Source organism: Lycorma delicatula, chromosome 1 (assembly GCF_047948215.1).
Source record: "Lycorma delicatula isolate Av1 chromosome 1, ASM4794821v1, whole genome shotgun sequence".
Taxonomy (NCBI): domain Eukaryota; kingdom Metazoa; phylum Arthropoda; class Insecta; order Hemiptera; family Fulgoridae; genus Lycorma; species Lycorma delicatula.
The window spans coordinates 36,555,712-36,576,369 of NC_134455.1; the positions used below are offsets into that span (position 1 = coordinate 36,555,712).

Here is a 20,658-nt window from a genome sequence, read left to right on the forward strand (position 1 = left end):
ATCTGTAATCTTGTCTAATAACAATGAAAATTGTAAGCGTTTCATTCTCTTATTTTATATTATTATTGTTAAATTTTATAAATTATGAATAACATGATATGAAAAATTTCTCTGTTTTAAATTTATTGCATAAAGATTGGAAATGAAAAAAAAAAAACCAGTGAGTGCAAATTTTCTGAAGATATCAAATAAAATCAATTTTATCTTCATTCCTTGATATTTATCATGCAAAAATAGGTTAAAATATTCTGTTGCATGTTTTCTGCAAGTATGCATTATTACAGGTAATTATACATCTTGTATAATAGTAGGGGTTTACAAGATGAACTGGAATAAGTTAATGTGATAATTACTGACCTAATTGGTAGCTATATATTACAACTGAGTTGGATCATTGAGAAAAAAGTATAAATAGTAAAAATATAAAAGGAAAATTAAAAAAACGATGCTAATTAAAAATAAGAGTATTATAATCTGTTTTGGGAGACGTTTATCAACAGTGAAGGAGAAACGAATGCCTAATCTTTATCAGATGCCATTAATGGCTAATTAAAAGTATTTATAATCTGACCACAACTAGGGATGGGTTAATCAGAAACATTAAAGGTCTAATGGGCATGTTCATTGCTTAATAAAGAATCATAATAGTACAGACTGATGTGTATTTTATAATTATGCCTGTGTTATTGCAACAGTGCATGTTGCCCCAGCCACTGAAGTGAATGGGTAAGAAAATAGAATCTGCATATTCTTATTACAATGAATAATTAAACTGTTACACAGTCTAATAAATAAACGATTTAATATATATCTAAATGCACAATTATTAGTTAATCATTCATTATTTTAGTTTCTGCATAAGATATTCCTGATTCTAAGTAAAAAATTCTTGTTCTACAAAATGTTAATTTGTAAAAAAATGTGAATGTGAAAATCTAAATGCACAATTATTAGTTAATCATTCATTATTTTAGTTTCTGCATAAGATATTCCTGATTCTAAGTAAAAAATTCTTGTTCTACAAAATGTTAATTTGTAAAAAAATGTGAATGTGAAAACTTTTTTAGGTGATACAGTTAAACAGGTTCTTAGAAAAGCAAAAAAAAATATTATGCATATTATAACACAAGAAACCTTTCCTTTAAGTAAAAAACGTATCTGGTAATAGTCAATTATCGACAGAAATTAAATAAATGGTGAGAGAACAAGAAATAAGAGAAAGTTTACAAGAGAAAATAAACCAACATTTTATTTCATAAAATGCTTATTCTATCTGGATTTTTATTATTTTGATCTTCCTTTTATTAAACCTATTATTTCTTTCTTTCATGTGCTGTATATACATCTAAAACAATATGCTATTGTGAAGCAGTTTTACATTATGTTTAATGTTTCTTTGATAAGGAATTTTATGTACCTTTCTTTGATGGCATAGAAAGTTAAACCTACTATACATATTTTTAAAATAATTCAGAGTATCATCTACATTTCATTTATTATCAATATAATGAATGATTTAATTGAGTAATAAAATAAAACTCTCTTATAAAAAAAAAAAATCAATGAATGAGTGATAATAAATACTAATGTTTGATTAGATGCAAAATTATTATTAAATTAAATTTAGCTATAATAGAAAAACAACACATCATAAATATACTCACTAAATATTAACAAAAATAAAATAAATATTCTCATCACTCATAAAATAAATTACAATTATAAGTTTAAATATGATAAATTTAACAATATTTTATCTGTATTAAAATTTTATTTTAATACATTTAACTTTTTTGATACATTTTATTTTTTATTTTTTTTGTAATAATACTTTAAGATCATCATATCAAAAACATTTTGGTTTGTTTTGCAACAAGGAGATTATACCAAAATTGGAATAATTGTAATTTTCTATGGCTCAAATATTTATTTTTTTATGTAAATATTAAATTTACTTTGATATGAAACATACTGAGCAGTTTGAAAATTTGCTTTTATTAGTTTATAGGTGAATTACCTTTTACTTTTTGAGCTTTTATATATATTTTGTGAACATTGTGTAGTTTTAGTAACATGTTAAATGTTAATATATTGAATAATATATGTCATGTAAAATATCATAACTAATTTTCTTTTTTTACATAAAATTCGCCTTGACATATATAACTGAAAAAAATTACAATATCTTTTTAATTTTCAACTGTGTGAGAGAATATTAATTCTTAGGGACCAATTAATTATTGACAGACCATCACTATGAAAATTCTAATAATTATGCCATTTTACAACTCAAAAATTTATTATAATATCAAGAAATTCATCTTATTTTCATATAATTCTGGTAACTGACCATTATCTTTATCTTTTTTTTACCATTATCTTTTATTATTTAAATATTTATTCATTGTTTTAAATAGAATAAATACTTTTACACATATTTGTTTACAATAAATGATTTTCCTTTCCTTAGTATTTGATTATTTAGTTATAAATAATTAAGAACAGTAATTTAAAATTTACTTTATTCATTTATAAAAAATGCAGAAACTGAAAGTTTGTTTTTTATTAGGTGCTAAACTAGGCTTATGCCGAATACATACATTTTTTCTGGTAATAGAGGAATATATGATGAAAAATATCAGACTTACGCTGAGAAACAAACTCAGAACCATAATTGATAGCTTACTGATACCAGAACTGTGAAAGAGATTTATAAATTATATTTAATAGAAAACTAATTTTATTGGTAGTATTAGTGACGAATGAGTTGTAAAAAAATTCAATTCAATAAAGTTAAACTAATTAAACTGATGTGATCCAGGTTTTTTAGTAGCAAAGTATAAACCAAAATCAATTCTATTCATTAATCTTGAGAAGAAACCTTTTGAATACATCTTGCTGAAATAATAATTATAGGAATTAATTTTTTTTAAGAATTAATATTCTTTTTGTTTAACCATAATTTCTGCAAATCTATTTTATTTTATGAAGCCAATGATTTAAAAAAATAGTATTTCAAGGTCAGCAACAATATTTTTAGCTTTTAATGGTTATGACAGTATTTGAATGTGTTTTGAAAGTACCATGCTTCACATCCCATAGCTTTTCTGAGATTTAGTTCCTTATTTAGGCACAAGAAGGTAAAATCACATTTACATAATTTAAAAGGGCTTAGAATAAAAAATATACTTATTTTCTCATTTCTTTAATTACATTACAGTCTGCAAATAGTGATGAGAAAGATTTTTATTGGTGTTAGAATCATTAAATATGGCAAGGTTGAAGATCAAAAATAAATGTTATTCCTTTTTTTCTAAAAGTTTTTAACTCTAAATTTATTTTACAAACTATTAATTAAATTAATCTTTGTTAGCAATGTGATCTGAATTATGTGTAATTATGTTCTAATTTAAATAAAATGATTTTTTTTTTTAAATGAAAAATCAACAGCAATGTTACCCTTTCTATTGAATTGACAAAAATTTAAATGATTTTGGGAATCCCTTACTTTCCAGTTCCTGTCATTTTTTTTTTGTGTGGGTTTCTTAGTTTGTACTAGAGATGTAGAAATATATCAATGCTCAACATTAAAAAAAATTAAGTTTATTTTAAATTAAAATTTGCAAAAAAGGTCTGTTATTCATATTATAAGTTTATTGCTACAATTGAATAAAATAATGTTGGGTAGAAATAAAGTATTTTATCTCTGTTTTAACAGAAATAAAATGAATGGAAAGGTGAATTATAAATTTTTATAAAATAATGACACGGACAAATATACTTATTGTAAGAATTGTTTGAACAAACCTAACAGAATAACAGAAATAAAAAAAAAAGCTTAACTTTTTTTTAACATTTTAAAAACGTTGTATAAAAGCTTTTATTTAGTGGAACTTTGTACTTTCCTGAACTATTTTACAATTATTTTTGTTTATAGCTTATTCATGTACAAAATTATTATGATAAGGATTTTGTTAAATAAATAAAATAAACATTTTGGCTATAAATGATAAAAAAAAACTACCAAAAAGGCTGTATGCTTTTAGTTGTTTCTCATAGTATATGCTTTTATTGATTGGAAATTTAATTTTAATCTTATACAGTGAAAGAAGATCTCATGGATGTTTTTAAAATTATGTAGACTTATCACTGAAGAAAATCGTTTTTCTGTGTTATTTTCAATAAATAAAATAATTATAATTGACAGAAACATAGACATCAAACAATTAAACTTATGTAAAAGTAGATTATAGTACGACGTAAACAAATTTAATAATACTTTAATTTTTAAACGGAGACAAAGTCAGCAGTAATGTAGTAGAAATTATATAAATCTGATTATACTTTTTTATGTAACAGTAAGCTTTTCATAAAAGAAGGCAACTATTATAATATACAGTTTTTTTTTAGATATAATGTGCTTGGTTGTGATTCTGTAAAATAAATGTGTTTTGTAGTAATTTAAACATATTACATTAAAGCAGACTGCATCAATACTAACTTTCATCATCATTCACTGAAATTAGCTCTACTAGAACTCAAGATAGCAATATTGAGTATTCAAGAATGCTGTAAAAGCGAATGAAATCAATATCATTATAATAAAACGTTATTTCATAAATTCAGTCAGTTATTTCTAAATCTTGAAGTACTAGTCATTTAATTTTTCAAAAGATAAGGATTTAATTTAGTGTAAAGAAAAACTGAGAAGGAAAATATTTATTAATTGTTAATTAAAATATCTGAGACATATAATTATGAATGAAGCCTTATTATGTTCAACATGAAACCACTTACATTCAGAGACGTTAATTTTTAATGTGATAAAATATGTCAATTTATTTGTAATATTTGTAACCATTTTCATTAACCATTAGTGACTACTATTTATCTAAATGAAGATAAAATAATTTAATAGATCTAACAAGTTTAATCTGACTTCAATGTACATCTGGAACATCCCACAGCACAGTATCCTGAAAATTGAACTTCTGCCAGTAGTTAAAGGGATGTTCAAGAAGTTAGTTTCTATATAACATAGATGTTAATCAACAGCAAGTGCATTTCTCCTGTATGATGTTACCATTTATAAGCAGATAATGCCTGCAGGAAACAGTATTGTTTAAAAAGAAAAAATTTAATAATAATTATAAAATATGTTGAAATTGAGTATATGTTATATGCTATCTTATTAAAAGCCATGATTATTGTTTACACACATTCAAAGGGATGTTCAATCCTAATCAGGCATAATACATTTCATATAGTGTAAAATTCATCTCATCATTTTTAGCAAAGTATTCCTTGAAAAAATAAAATATATTTAATATTGTTCATTGCTAGTTTCTTTTGCTAATATTTCTTATGGAGGTGTGATTTTACTCTACTTAACCAGTTTATTATTTAAGAGTTTATTATTTTAGTTTTTTTATCATCCTAAAAATGTTTGAAATAATATTAGTAAATAATAACAAAACTTTAGCTAAAGATAGCCAAATTTAACTTGTTTAAGAAAATTTCCTCTGTTAAATAAATTAAAGTTGATATAAATTACACACTGCTTTTCTGTTAATTAACTGGTATTTATAATATTTGATATTACTTTAGCAGGAGATTCGCTTTAAAATAATATATAAAAATAAGAAATTAACTGTCTGAAATTAATTTTATATTGAGAAACTCATTAATCAAAATACTTTCTATTATATCTCTAATAATTATTTAAAAAAAAAAAAATCATTCTCCTACTATACAATCTCAGGACATTTCCTGAAGTCATTTGATTGTTAATATTTTTACTGTTATGAGCTGGAAAAGTATGAAGTAAGCAATTAGCAGTTTGTGGTCATTATTAAATTTAACATTACATTATATCATATGTATTATTGTTAATTATTACCATTACTTTTATCACATTAACAATTCCAACAAACTGTAACATGAAAAGTAAATTTTTGATTCTTCTTCTAGTGATTAAACTCTTAAAGTTATGTCGCTGTAGAATTCTTTCTTAGTCAAGATCATATACACATAAATTTAACCAATCTCAATCTCATCTTAAAGTTTACAGCAGCTCAGTTCATTTACTATTAATCTCATTCAAGATTTTAAATATATTCCACAAATTAACAAGCAAAAACCTTTTTTAAAAGTCAAGATTCTTAACAATTTAAAGTTCTTTTTGGTACTTTCTGAGTTTATCACACACGGTAACTTTCTTATCAGAACTATCACAAAACTTTCACTGTACACATTCCAATTTAAGTACATAAAATTCCTTAGCAGTTCAGATAAATACTGCTGTGAGACTTGTAAGAAATTCGATTGCTGCAAGTAAGGTAGACCCTGATGCCTTTTGATGAGAGATAGAATGTCTGAGTATGAGACCCAAAGATAATGGGCCCCACCATCCACCTGGAAAACCACAGGCTCCATTTTTACGCATGGCCGCTGGATGTTCTCCTGTAACAGAAAATAGCTGATGTACATCCCCAAATAATTAAGCTACAACTGTAAAATAATAGTAGAGCATTATTAAAAATATGCATCCTAATACTTGAATTTACTGTTAAAAACAAACTATTAAACCCAATTTGAACTGTTACAAACCTGAATTGAACTTTTTAAAAGTGTATTGAAATGTCACCAATGTTGAGGTGATTTATTATTTTATTGTGTTATTTATTATGTAATTAGAAAGACTATGGAGGGTATGATAAAAAAAAACGTTATTTGTTTTGTAATAGAAGTTTACTTAATACTTAGTACATATATTTAATTTTTTCCTTTTAGTTGATTTTTAAAATTTTTGGCCGTGGGTTTCGATGGAATCATGGTGGAGCTTGGAATTCTCCAAGCCACCAATAAAAATCACGTCAAATCGAAGAAAGAATTCTAAGGTAATACTTATTTTGAAAGGTTATTAACAAAACTAAGTTAGAAATCATCATCACGATTATCATTTGAATTTCAATTTGTCTTCAAATATATGATTGAAAAGAAAATAAACTGATTTAATTATCAGCCAAAAAATTTGGTTATTATTTCTAATGGTAAAATGAAAATACTCATCATAGGCTTGTAATGACAATTAGAAGACTTATTTGGTCATATATGTTTAATAACAAAATTGTGGAGTACAATAGATATCAAGGAAAGCTAAAATTTTGGGTTATCAGGATTCAATTGATTTTGAACAATAAAAAAAGAAAACTGTTGTGTAACATATGAAAATATGTATTTGCTAATATATATTGGTCTTATTCATTGAAGTTACTGATCAATATCAACCAGCAAATTATGACTTATAATAATTCAATTATGCTTTTACATTTTTAATCTTCATTTTAAATAATTCAGGTTTAAGGTAGTCAGTTTGTACAGAAACATTGTACTACAATGCATCAGAACAAAACGATATATTATTAAAAAAAAATATATAACGAATACCTGTTGTAAAATAAAACTTTATAAGTTAATACTTATGAAATATGTAATTAAAAGTAATAAAATTGAATTTACCATTTAGAACATGTAGGACTACGTTGGCAGATCCTAGATTGGTGGGATGACAGGTATAATTTCCAGAATCTTCCTTATGAGCTTCATAAATAATAAATGTGCTAACAGTTGTATCTGAACTGATACTCTCTGTATGGATTGCTTTACGCTCATGTTCATTTTCTAACATTCTTTCTTTGTTGTGATACCAGAATATATATCCTGGTGATTCAAGACTTTGGGTTACAACACACTTTAAGTTAACTTGACTTCCAGCTTTAACGTACATATCTGATTCACCAATAATCTCAATCTTTGGCACTAAAACAAAGATAAAAACATTGAGGTTAGCATTATAAAATATTATTTATTTCTGATAATTTGATTAGGATTTCTTAATAAGAATATTAAAGAATACAATAAAAGTGTAAAAAGATTTTAAAGGCTGATCATAACTAAGTTGCTTAAGTATCATCATTTATTGACAATTATATATATATATATATATATATATATATATATATATATACATATAAAATGATATTATATATGATTATATAGGTGACATATATATTAATTATATATTGACAATCATAATTATTTTTTTAAGTATGAGTAGAATAAATAATAAAAAAAAAGATCCTGATAATCAATGTAAGAACATTAACAATTACTGTAATTAAAACATCCCTCAACATTAAATAATACAGAAGATTTCAAACTTTCTCTTTTATGAGCACTATAGTCAATTCAATGGATATAAAGAAAATTAAAAATTACTATCCACTCACTTTCAAATTATGTGGAAATTATCATTTTTTAAATATCTTTTGAAATTTAAGTAAATTATGCAGCTTCTGAATTTAGCAGTGGTACTTGTAGATACCTTCTATAAGTGCCACCTTCTTGCAGTACCATCTTAAAGTGCTTAGGAAAACCCTAAAGTTGAATAATATATTAGCGAACAGTAAATCTAACATTTAATACAAGTGAAAATACAAATTTTACTAACCATATTAACTAACTACATTAGTAATTTTTAATAATTAATAATAATTATTTTTTGGTTTTATTCTTTTTAAATTGTATATTTTTAAAGGATCTCCTAAACTGATGCACCAGCTTGTCAAAAGTTTCCATAAAAGTAACAGAGTTAAAAAAAAATAAAAAATAATTCCACTGAAAAATAAAACATCAAACTCAAGACTTTTGATTAATTAATATAAACAAAACAAAAATCTTGTTATCCTCATACATATTAATATTCTGCTCTCCAATTCTCTCCTTCATGTTATTTAAAACTAATTAAATATTTGAACCAAAGTTAAGTTCTTTACTTCTTCATAGAAATAAAATTTAATGCACCTGGTGAAAAATTTGAGAAAAATTTTGGGACAAGCTATAACAACATATGTTAGCCATACTTATGAGGCCGGTGTATAAAATAAGGTGTGTCCAAGTTTCATAGTTTATATTTTTTAATTTTAAAAAGTTTGATGAGAAAAAGTTATTCATAATAATTCTTTGATATCTTTGGATGATAGAAGTCTGCTGATTCTATGAAATCTCATGGTTTTTTTTTAAATTTTCCTATTGTTATAGGCTTTTAGAATAGTTTTAATTACTTATATTTACATGGAGTAGATTACATTTAGATAACAATCCTTACCAAGTCTCCAAGCAGTAATACCATATCTTAAGATTGACTCCAATAATGTGCATTATATTTACACTTTTTAAAACAAAATTAGAAAAATGTAAATGTAGATGACACATCTTACATTATAAAGTATGCAATCTAGCAGAAATAACACTTTTTGCTTAGAGCAAGCAAAAAATTCATCTAAAATAATGCCTAAATACTTATGCGTGGCTTTATAAGCTACAAGAGGGCAACTGCAGGAAGGTGAAGTATTTTACAAACAAATACAAGTATGTGTTTTTAAAAATAATTTTTCTTCAATAGTTTATTTTGGGAAATGGATGTGTATCACAGCTGTCATTTTTTCATTAATAATTAAGCTTTAATCATGAGCCCAGCTTAACAGTGCATCATGATCTTTTTGCATGTGAAATACAATACATTCATTATTTGCATTTACCATGACTATAGCAATATCATCAGTGAACTGGTATAACCTGTAACATTTAAAAAAAATAATAATACCTATTACACCAATTAGGTATAATAAAGTTCCTAAGATTGATCCTCTGAGAGCTCCAAAATTTATGATCTTTATGGCTCAGTTTATTACCAACTTTTATACAGAAGTTAGATAAATAGCGAAAGGTAAAGTCGATAGGTGGGTGGAATATATTGAAGAGTTATATGGAGGAAGTGAATTAGAAAATGGTGTTATAGAGGAAGAAGATGAAGTTGAAGAGGATGAAATGGGAGAAACAATACTGAGATCTGAATTTAAGAGAGCATTAAAAGATTTGAATGGCAGAAAGGCTCCTGGAATAGACAGAATACCTGTAGACTTACTGCCCAGTGCAGGTGAAGAAGCGATCGATAGATTATACAAACTGGTGTGTAATATTTATGAAAAAGGGGAAGTTCCGTCAGACTTTAAAAAAAGTGTTATAGTCATGATACCAAAGAAAGCAAGAGCAGATAAATGTGAAGAATACAGAACAATTAATTTAACTAGTCATGCATCAAAACTCTTAACTAGAATTCTATACACAAGAATTGAGAGGAGCGTGGAAGAAGTGTTAGGAGAAGACCAATTTGGTTTCAGGAAAAGTATAGGGACAGGGGAAGGAATTTTAGGCCTCAGATTAATAGTAGAAGGAAGATTAAAGAAAAACAAACCGACATACTTGGCATTTATAGACCTAGAAAAGGCATTCGATAACGTAGACTGGAATAAAATGTTCAGCATTTTTAAAAAAATTGTGTTCAAATACAGAGATAGAAGAACAATTGCTAACATTTACAGGAACCAAACAGCAACAGTAATAATTGAAGAACATAAGAAAGAAGCCGTAATAAGAAAGGGAGTCCAACAAGGATGTTCCCTATCCCCAATGTTTTTTAATCTTTACATAGAACTAGCAGTTAATGATGTTAAAGAACAATTTAGATTCGGAGTAACGGTATAAGGTGAAAAGATAAAGATGCTACAATTTGCTGATGATATAGTAATTCTAACTGAGAGTAAAAAGGATTTAGAAGAAACAATGAATGGCATGGATGAAGTGCTATGCAAGAACTACCGCATAAAAATAAAGAAGAACAAAACGAAAGTAATGAAATGTAGTAGAAATAACAAAGATGGACCACTGAATGTGAAAATAGGAAGAGAAAAGATTATGGAGGTAGAAGAATTTTGTTATCTGGGAAGTAGAATTACTAAAGATGGACAAAGCAGGAGCGATATAAAATGCCGAATAGCACAGGCGAAACGAGTCTTCAGTCAGAAATATAATTTGTTTACATAAAAAATTAATTTAAATGTCAGGAAAAGATTTTTGAAAGTATATGTTTTGAGTGTCGCTTTATATGGATGTGAAACTTGGATGATTGGAGTATCTGAGAAGAAAAGATTAGAAGCTTTTGAAATTTAGTGGAGAATGTTAAAAATCAGATGGGTGGATAAAGTGACAAATGAAGAGGTGTGGTGGCAAATAGATGAAGAAAGAAGCATTTGGAAAAATATAGCTAAAAGAAGAGACAGACTTATAGGCCACATATTAAGGCATCCTGGAATAGTCGCTTTAATATTGGAGGGACAAGTAGAAGGAAAAAATTATGTAGGCAGGCATCGTTTGGCGTATGTAAAACAAATTCTTAGGGATGTAGGATGTAGGGGGTACACCGAAATGAAACGACTAGCACTAGATAGGGAATCTTGGAGAGCTGCAAGTCAACAAACATCCACCAATCCCGGTTTCTTTAAGTTTACTAAATAATAATGAATGAGAAAGGAGTTGATTGCTTTAGAAAAATTGATAAAAAAAAAATTAAAAAATGGTTTCTCTTATCAAAATTCCCATTTATATAATTAGATAAATCTGTGAAGAGTTTATTTATACCCAGGGCCTTTTTGAACCCAAACTGATTTCATCCAAGAAACCCATTCTCTTCAATATTTATATAATCTTTTATGTATATGCCATTCAAAAATTCTATCCAGAACAGAAAGAATAGAAATTTGCCTATAGTTTGACTCATCACCATGAAAACCTATAAGTTGGGCAAACTGTAGCATTTAAAAAAATATCAGGATAAAAACAATCTAACTGAAACATTAATAAATTTACAAATTAAGATGAATGAGGATGATATGTATGACTGTAAATAAAGTGTAGTCTTGTACAGTCTCAGGTTGACCATTCCTGAGATGTGTGGTTAATTGAAACCCAACCACCAAAGAACACTGGTTTCCACAATCAAGTATTCAAATATAAATAAAAGTAACTGCCTTTTACTAGGATTTGAACCTTAGAACTCTTGACTTCAAAATCAGCTGATTTGTGATGATGAGTTCACCATTAGACCAACCCGCTGGTTATCAGGAAAGGAATATTAGGAACAATATTCTCAGAAAAAAAAAAATCACTAACCAAAAAGACATAAACTATTCTGTACAATCTATTTTCAATTTCTTTATAAAATTTCTTCAAGCAGCCTCCTCCATTAAGTCTTGAATTAAATATATTCACTTCACTTTATCTACAAATATTAAAATTTTGAGCACATTTCTCAAGTATACTCAGCTCTCTAATACCTTCATAGACAAAGAAGTCAACCCACCGTGTCTTCCCAAATCAGCTGATTTGGAAGTTGAGAGTTACAGCGTTCAAGTCCTAGTAAAGCCAGATATTTTTACATGGATTTGAATACTAGATCGTGGATACCGGTGTTCTTTGGTGGTTGGGTTTCAATTAACCACACATCTCAGGTATGGTCGAACTGAGAATGTACAAGACTATATACACTTCATTTACACTCATACATATCATCCTCATTCATCCTCTGAAGAATTATCTAAACGGTAGTTACCGGAGGCTAAACAGGAAAAAGAAAGAAAGAAAGACAAAGAATTCCCTTCTTTTTACATTGATGTTTGGGACTCGAATTCCAATCTTCGAAATATCAACATCAACATCGACATAGCCATAAAATTATGTTATATGTAACCCTTCTGTTTTTTAAAGTGAAGATGGTTTTATATAAATATAAAAATAATTTTTTTTTTTTTTTGCGGAGGGAGGTGGAAATGCATTTACGCACGGATTGTTGGGCTCCCACTGATGGTATTATCACTATCAGCAGACTACCAACTAAAACCACCCCCCTTTCAACCAGGACTCGACCCGGAACCGTTTAACACATTACTTCCGGTCGAGTCCTCCTATACTAGCCTGATTAGATGCTTCCTAATTTTCAGGACTATCCAGGTCAACCTTTTTGGCCTGAGAATGTTGCCGACGAATCGGGCTACACTTTCCCAGCTGCTAAGGTCACGGAGCATCATCGCAACCACGTTGTGGGGACTCAGTGCTCCGAGATACGCCTCTAGTGTCCCTCGATCTGCCGCCCACCCACATTTGGAAAAGGTGTGCTCAGCGTCGTCCCGTACACCGGGGCAATACAGGCAGTCGGGGGAAGGCGCTTTCCCTATGACATGAACTAAGCGCGGAAGTACCCGTGACCCGTTACAAATTGGTTCATGTAGTACTTCACCTCACCATGCCGTAGCTCCGTCCACGGACTGGCCAGATGGATAAACCTTGCGGTCCATCGTCCTCTGGTCTCGTGGTCCCAGGTGGCTTTCCATGCGAGGAACGTGCGAGTGCGTCCTCGTTGGTAATGGCCACTCGGTCTTCGCCTGGCCGTCGCCTCCTGTAGATCACCTGGCGCTCCCTTGCTAAAGTAGCAATGGGTATGACGCTGGCGACCACAAGTACTCCAAGTTCGGGGACCATCCGATACGCGGAAGCGACTCGCAAGGCTGCGGTGCGTTGCACCTGCGCGAGCCGCTTTCGGTTTCTCACAACTCTTAATGCCTGGGCCCACACTTCCGATCCGTATAACAGGATGGAATGCACCGTGGACATCAGCAATCGTCGTCTGCTGGCCTTCGGTCCGCCGACATTCGCCATAAGCCGGCTGAGAGCAGTTATCAAGGCTCTCTCGGCTTTGTCGGCGGCTGTATGAAGCTGCTCAGCAAAGCTGAGTTTCCGGTCAATCATCATACCGAGGTACTTTGCGGCCGGCTTGGACTCGACAACCTCTACCCCGACCCGCAGGGAGAGAAGGGTGTCGATACGCTTCTTCGTGAGAACTACGAAGAAGTTCTCACGAACTACCACCCCTGAGGAGATCTCCGTTTTGCTGAGGGCTAGAGACAATCCATGATCGTCCAGCCAGGCACCGACTCTGTGAATGGCTCGACTGAGCCTCAGTTGGGCGCACTCCACGTCGCGGTCTGCGACAAGTAGCGCAACGTCGTCAGCGTATCCAACCAGATTCTTCAGGCATCTCCAGCCTCAACAAGCCATCGTAGACGGCGTTCCAAAGGTCGGGGCCGAGAATCGACCCCTGCGCCACCCCTGACGTGATCGTAGTCCTACGCCAGCCTACTGCGGTCTCGTAAATAAGACCACGGTTCTTCAGGTATGCATCTACCATTCTAAGAAGGTATTGAGGCACATGGAACGAATGCTCCAGGGCCCAAATCATATCGCTCCACCGTGCGTAGTTGAAAGCGTTTTTTACGTCCAACGTAACGAGAAGGACCACACGTCGCGAAAAATGATTGTGGTCCTCTGCTCGCTGCACTGCCTCAACAACCTCCTGAATTGTGTCTAGGGTCGACCGACCCTGCCGGAAACCGTACTGGTTAGGTGACAGGCCACCTGCCAGATTCATCGCCGCGACCAGTCTTTTCTTTAACAGCTTGTCCAATACCTTCCCAGCTGTGTCAAGCATACACAATGGGCGGTAGGAGGACGGCGACTCTGGATTTTCTTTTCACTTGGGAATTAGCACAAGACGCGCGGTCTTCCACCTGGCGCTAAAAGATCCAGCCTTAAGACATGCATTATACATGTCTAGTAGAAGACGGGGCGTGCAGCGTCCCACTAGTTTGAGTACCTCGGCCGGTATACCGTCAGGACCAGGGGCTTTGTTGCCTTTCAGCGACCGTAGGACTCCCTTCACTTCCTCCATCGAGAAGAGCGGGAAGTCGCCCACGTCGCCGAAGTCCCGCTCGGCACGGACCGTGTAGGCCGGGAACAACATCTTAACGACGTGTTCCGCTTTAGCCTCGTCTAGTGGAGCTGGTGACCACGAGACCCCCAATCGCCGAGTTACTATCTTGTAACCTAGCCCCCAAGGGTCTGCATCCACGGTCTCCGTCAGTTCTCTCCAGCAGTGTGCCTTGCTCACGTTGATGGCTCGACGGAGCCGCTTCTTTGCCGTCTTATACTCGGCTGACCTGGCGTTCGCGTCTATGCGATTCCTCGCACGTTGCGCCACCCGTCTTAGTCGAAGACTCTCTCGGCGCAACCCCGCAATCTTCGGTGTCCACCAGTACACGGGTCGCTTCTGGTGTCTCGGCCCCCCATGGGGCATGGAAGCATCGCATGCAGAAGCGATCAGCCGCATGGTCGTAGCAACTACGGCTTCAGCGCCAGCGTCCCCCCGGTTGGTGAAGTTTTCAGGGGCTACCACCCCTGAGGAGATCTTTCTGTTGAATTTATTCTCGTCGATTTTGTTGACGTTATATCTTTTCACCAGCCGTGGGGGCCCGGGCACTCTCGTGTACCATCTAGATGGTACACAGATATTGGTGGTCGCTACCGGTATAATCCTCGAGAACTCTCCAGTCCTGAACGAGCGTGACCAGCTCTTCGGAGGCGAGGGAAATATCAGGAATGCTTTCCAAATATCCTGGGCGGCGGAACGTCGTCGTGTTTCCTGTATTGAGAATCACGAGTCCAGTACGTGCCGCCATGTCCAGAATGTATTTCCCTCTGGAGTTGGTATGCGCCATACCCCAGTCTACCGCCCTGGAGTTGAAGTACCCAGCTACCACTAACTCACCAGCGCAGGAAAACATTCTCCAGCGCGTCAACTTTCCGGCGAAAGTCCGCTATCGAATCATTTGGGGTGAGGTAGCAGCTAAAAATCGGCACTTCACCGCAGCAGATCTAAACGAAACCATCGCCTGCGCCGTGCTTCCGAACTTGGGCACTGCTGCGATACGGAATCCATATCGCGGCAGTCCCGAGCGAGTCTTGGAACCATTGGGAGTCGTCACGGTCCCGGTACTGCACGCTGATCAGCACCAAATCGACCTCCCTGTCTCTGGCTAGCTGCAGCAGCAAGTCATCAGCTAGCCGGCTCCTGTTAAGGTTGGCCTGTATTATCTTCAACATTTTAACGGAGCCTTCTCTTCGTCTGCTCCAGGGCTGCCCGGAAGACCTGACACTCCCTTGTTCTAGGTGCGTGAGCCAGCTGCGAAGCGTTCACCCCTTTTTCTTGACCGAGGATGCTCCGAGGGGGGCGGAACACTCCTTAGCCTTGTGCTCCCCTAACCCGCACTTATGGCAGAGCCGGCTTCTGTCAGGCCCCTTACATCCACGAGCAAGATGCCCATACCCATGGCACCTGAAACACCGTGGGACCTGTGCCCTGGGTCTGATTTGACAGTACAACCAGCCAATCCTTATCTTGGATTGGCTGAGTAGTCTGGGCAGCCTTCTCTCCAATCTCTATTAATGCTGCTTTCTGCCCCTGGCATTAGCACTGGTAACACTAACTCGGCAGTCTCCTATATCTCTGAGATCTCTTCTCAGTGCTGCTTCCACATCCTCCTTCTCTGTGACGCAGTCTAGATCTCGGATCTCCAGTGTCTCCCTCGATTCCAGATTGTGGACTACGGCTCCTTCTCCGAGGACAGACTTCAGGACAGCGCTAAACGTCTTTTTGTCTTTGGTAGCGCTGCCAAGTTCAATCAGAACATCTCCCGCCCTAGTTTTCCTTATTGCCGCTACCTCTGCCTCAGTCTCCTCCAGTTTCATCCCCTTCCGAATTTGACTGAGAGTTTCGGCATACGATTTCCCCGCGGTCTTTTTAATGAGGATCGCTTCTCTAAGATTCTTCCTCTTTTTCAAATTTTTCTTTTTTCTGCTGCCTCTGGAAGATTTTTGTTGCTCCTTTGCAACCTCTTTATCTTCAGAGCTCTAGCCCTTCTTTTTCCGTTCTTATTTCCTACTAGTGTCCACGGATGAATTTCACTAGTGTCCACGGATGTAAGGGGAGTCGGTTGGATCCCGCTCGTGGATGGTATGGGTGCCTTGTTTCCACCAGAGTCTCTTTTCTTCTTCTTCTCTTCGTCTTGGACTGTTCCTGGCTGGTCGATATTGCACTATCCTTCGACTCTGCAGTGTTCGTGGTTGCATCCACCACAACTCCCGTTAATAATAATAATAATGCCCTTTTTCCTGTTTAGCTTAGTCTTCGGTAACTACCGTTTATATAATTCTTCAGAGGATGAATGAGGATGATATGTATGAGTGTAAATGAAGTGTAGTCTTGTACATTCTCAGTTCGACCATTCCTGAGATGTGTGGTTAATTGAAACCCAACCACCAAAGAACACCGGTATCCACGATCTAGTATTCAAAATAATAATGCCCTGAGGTAGGTAATCCCCACGTCCGAAACACAATATCTACGTTCCACGTCCAGGGCGGCAACAGCTGTACTTATGTACAATACATATAGCTGGCTAACGGGGCTCCGAGTAAATTCCTCGGATATATTACTCTTTTTGACCTGTTTACATCTTTAGGTCACCAGATGGATGGGACTTTTCGGCTACCTGCAGGATATGAACAATTAAATGATTAGGAAGTGGACACATACCATATTTAGAGCTGTCGATGTGGCGGCCAGGGTCAATGTTATTGCAGGTGTAACGGAGACCCTTCCGTTGTCCACATGCCCCCTCCGATGGCAAGCATATAGCAATGGTGCCCATGTATGTCGGTGCATGGGAGCTCTGAAAATTTCGGTGAGTAGGAGCCTGGAGTCAGTGCGCATCCGCTCTCTGCCAGGACATATGCCGGTTCCACCGGAGTACCGGATCGGACCTCCAAGGTTAGTAGCCCTGGAGTGGGGGTGTTACCCCCGCCGGCTAGCCTTGCTACAGAAGGGAAAAACCCACATGAATATTGAACAAACAAACGTGGCAGAAGGTGAACGTAAACACCCTCGTTTAGAAACCTCCGATTCGCCACAAACGAAGAGGAAAAAGAGTAAGAAGTCAGATAAAATCAAGAGAGATGCTGACAAAATCAGTAGGGAATTGAAAAAGTCGTTGTTTGGAAACATTGTTCCCAAACTAAGATTTTTAATTATTACAAAGGAGAATGGAAACTTTCAAAAAGTAAGTCCATTCTTAATAGCAAGAGAAATAACTAATTGTGCTTGTGGTCCTGTTAAGGAAATTCGTAAAACTTATAATGGATTGCATGTTGAAACCATCAACGACATGCAAAGCCAGAAAGTCCAGGCGTTGAAGAAGATCGGTGAATTTGTGGTTTCTGTCTAACTGCACAGCACACTTAACTCATCCAGAGGAGTTGTTGTTTGTCGCGATCTTCTAAATTGTACAGAAGAAGAAATTGTACAAGAAATGTCGAGTGTAGAGTGACTCAGTGTCGCAGACTAACCATGCAAAGAAATGGTGAAGTTGTTCCTTCGGCCTCGCATGTTTTAACATTTAATAGGCCGAACCTTCCTGAAAAGGTGCGAGCTGGCATCCATCGGCTTGATGTACGGACATTCATTCCGCAGCCGATGAGATGTTTGAAGTGTCAACGTTTCGGACACACTGCAGCTAGATGTGAAGCGCAGGAAATATGTATATGTGGAGTGAAAACACATGAGGGTGATCCATGTAGACCCTCCAATCTGCGTTAACTGTAAAGGGCACAACTGTCGTTCAAGGAACTGCCCTATATATAAATTAGAAAGGACCATTCAGGAAGTTAAAACGCTTTAGAAGGCCAGTTATCCTGAAGCGAAGAAAATTGTTAATCAGCGTACACCTCGACCATCGACTTGTTGTGCAGAAGCAGCGGCTGCCCCTTCCACATCTAAAATTAAAGTGGAGCAGTTGCTTAACACGATGGCACCAAGTTTTGCGACAATGATTAAAAGAATCATTGATTCAAAGATTGAGTCGACTCATCAGAGAAAACAAAGTCAAGATGAGAAGGCTCATTCCCGGACTGACGCCGTTGACATGGGAGACGCACCAGCACAGTTTAAAAAACCAGCCAAACCTGCGATTGTAACGCCACCAATTGTAATGAGTAAAAATCTTGATTTATCCGGAAAAGTAAAAAAAAAAAAAGATCACTCCTTCTAATCAGAAAGCTTATATGTTCCAACAAGCTCATCAACTGCTATGTGGAAAACACTGAGGATGGCCTTGTTGCAAACATCTAGTCCATTCTATATGAATTAAATCAAATGAGACAGCGATATGCATTTGTGTAGAGTCCTGGGCATGCTGGCATATCAAAAAATGAAAATGTAGATGAAGCTGCCAGAATGGTAACAAATTGTGAGAATACTGATATAATCCCTATTTGAGTGGCAGATGTTAAAAATTGTTTTACCAACACTGTCAGGAACACGTGGACTAATGAATGAAGAAGACTATACACCAAATTGAATGCAATTAAAATTATTCCATATAAATCAAAGAGCAATGTGAAACTGACATGCCAGGAACATGAAGCGTTGACCAGACTCAGAATCGATCACAAGAAAATAAAAAATTCATATACGTTTACCATCAAAGAAAGACTAATGTGTAGTATATGTGACAAATAGTGTGTACTCATAGTGTATAATGTAAGAAAACCTCAGAAGAGGGTATGGATTAAGAAATAATATTGCTGCTGATTTGGAAAGTGGCGAAGTAAATAATACAATTTAGTTGTTTACCTTTATGCCAGCAGGTTACTAACCCATATGAGTAAGGCTTTGACAAAAGTCAGTTTTGTGGTATATTTGACTGAAGATCACCTGTGTGAAGGCCGTTTACACCTGAACATAGGGTTTTCACAATTTACATGATATTTAAAAAAATTTTTGCGTTTGTTTAATGTTTTATTTATATGTAAGGGCTCTATACATTCTTACATCTCACAATGCTATTGGTGATTTGTTCTATTTAAACAGTGTGATGAAAGCTAATGACCTTAGAAGTTGATACAAATATTATTAAAAAAAAAAATTATTTGTATAAAAAGTGCAAATTGATTGTCTGAGGACAAATATGTTAATCAGCTACATTCTTACAGGTTTTCCTTACAACTTCAAGATCATCGACCAACAACAGTGTTGAAATTAACTCCACCGAAGAAGAACTGTGTATTCGGTACACAGAAAAAAATCTTTCTAAAAAGATCTTTTGGAAGAATGACTTCCATGTAATTTGGAAATGAGAATAATTATTTATTTTTGAAGTGCTATTAATTTTTGTCCTGCAGAACAGTGTATATTTTAATTAATTATTGTTTTTATTTATTAATCTGTTTCTTTTAAGCTTTTACTTCTTCAAAGTTATTATTATTCTATTTTATTTTTATTATTTTCTTTTGATTCTATATTTTACTACATATTATATTTTATTGTTACTCTATAATCAAAATATTTACTGTAACAAGTAGAGAAACTTCCAGAAGAAGAAAGAGAGAAAATGAAAAATAAAAATCTATAAGAAACAACAAAGAAGTTCTTTTGAGAAAGAATTTATAGAAAAGTATAGAAAGTGCAGTCAATAGAAAACATTATGCTTGTAAAAGCAAAAGGATCGGCTAAAGGTGCTCCAGGCCTGGAGATATAAATACTGCCAAGGACCAGTGGAGTTAGTTTTCAGTTTAGTAGGGTGTGTGAAAAATATGAGTATGGTTTGCCATAAATGTGATCAGTGTGAGAGCAATTGGACAGAGTGTGTGGTAACAAACGAGCAAAAGGTGTGTCACAAGTATTCAGTTTTGGGTAGTGTGTTGTCTTAGGTAGAAGCTAGTTAGTTGGTGAGCTCTTTGTGAATAGGGCTCAAAGTGACATTATTAATTTATAAAGTGTAAGTTAGTTTCTTTTTGTAATCATCATTAAAA

General features: G+C 34.2%; 1 protein-coding gene across 1 annotated transcript in view; it reads right to left on the reverse strand.

Moving 5' to 3' along the window:
• Positions 1–1,935: 1,935 nt before the first annotated feature.
• LOC142317476 (uncharacterized) overlaps positions 1,936–20,658 on the reverse strand; it is a 92,687-nt gene continuing 73,964 nt past the window's right edge. The window contains exons 5-6 of the mRNA XM_075354042.1: positions 7,522–7,821; positions 1,936–6,462 (exon numbers count right to left, since the gene is read on the reverse strand). Of these exons, the coding sequence (XP_075210157.1) occupies positions 6,287–6,462; positions 7,522–7,821 (476 nt within the window). The 3' untranslated portion in view covers positions 1,936–6,286. The remainder of the gene's footprint in view (positions 6,463–7,521; positions 7,822–20,658) is intronic.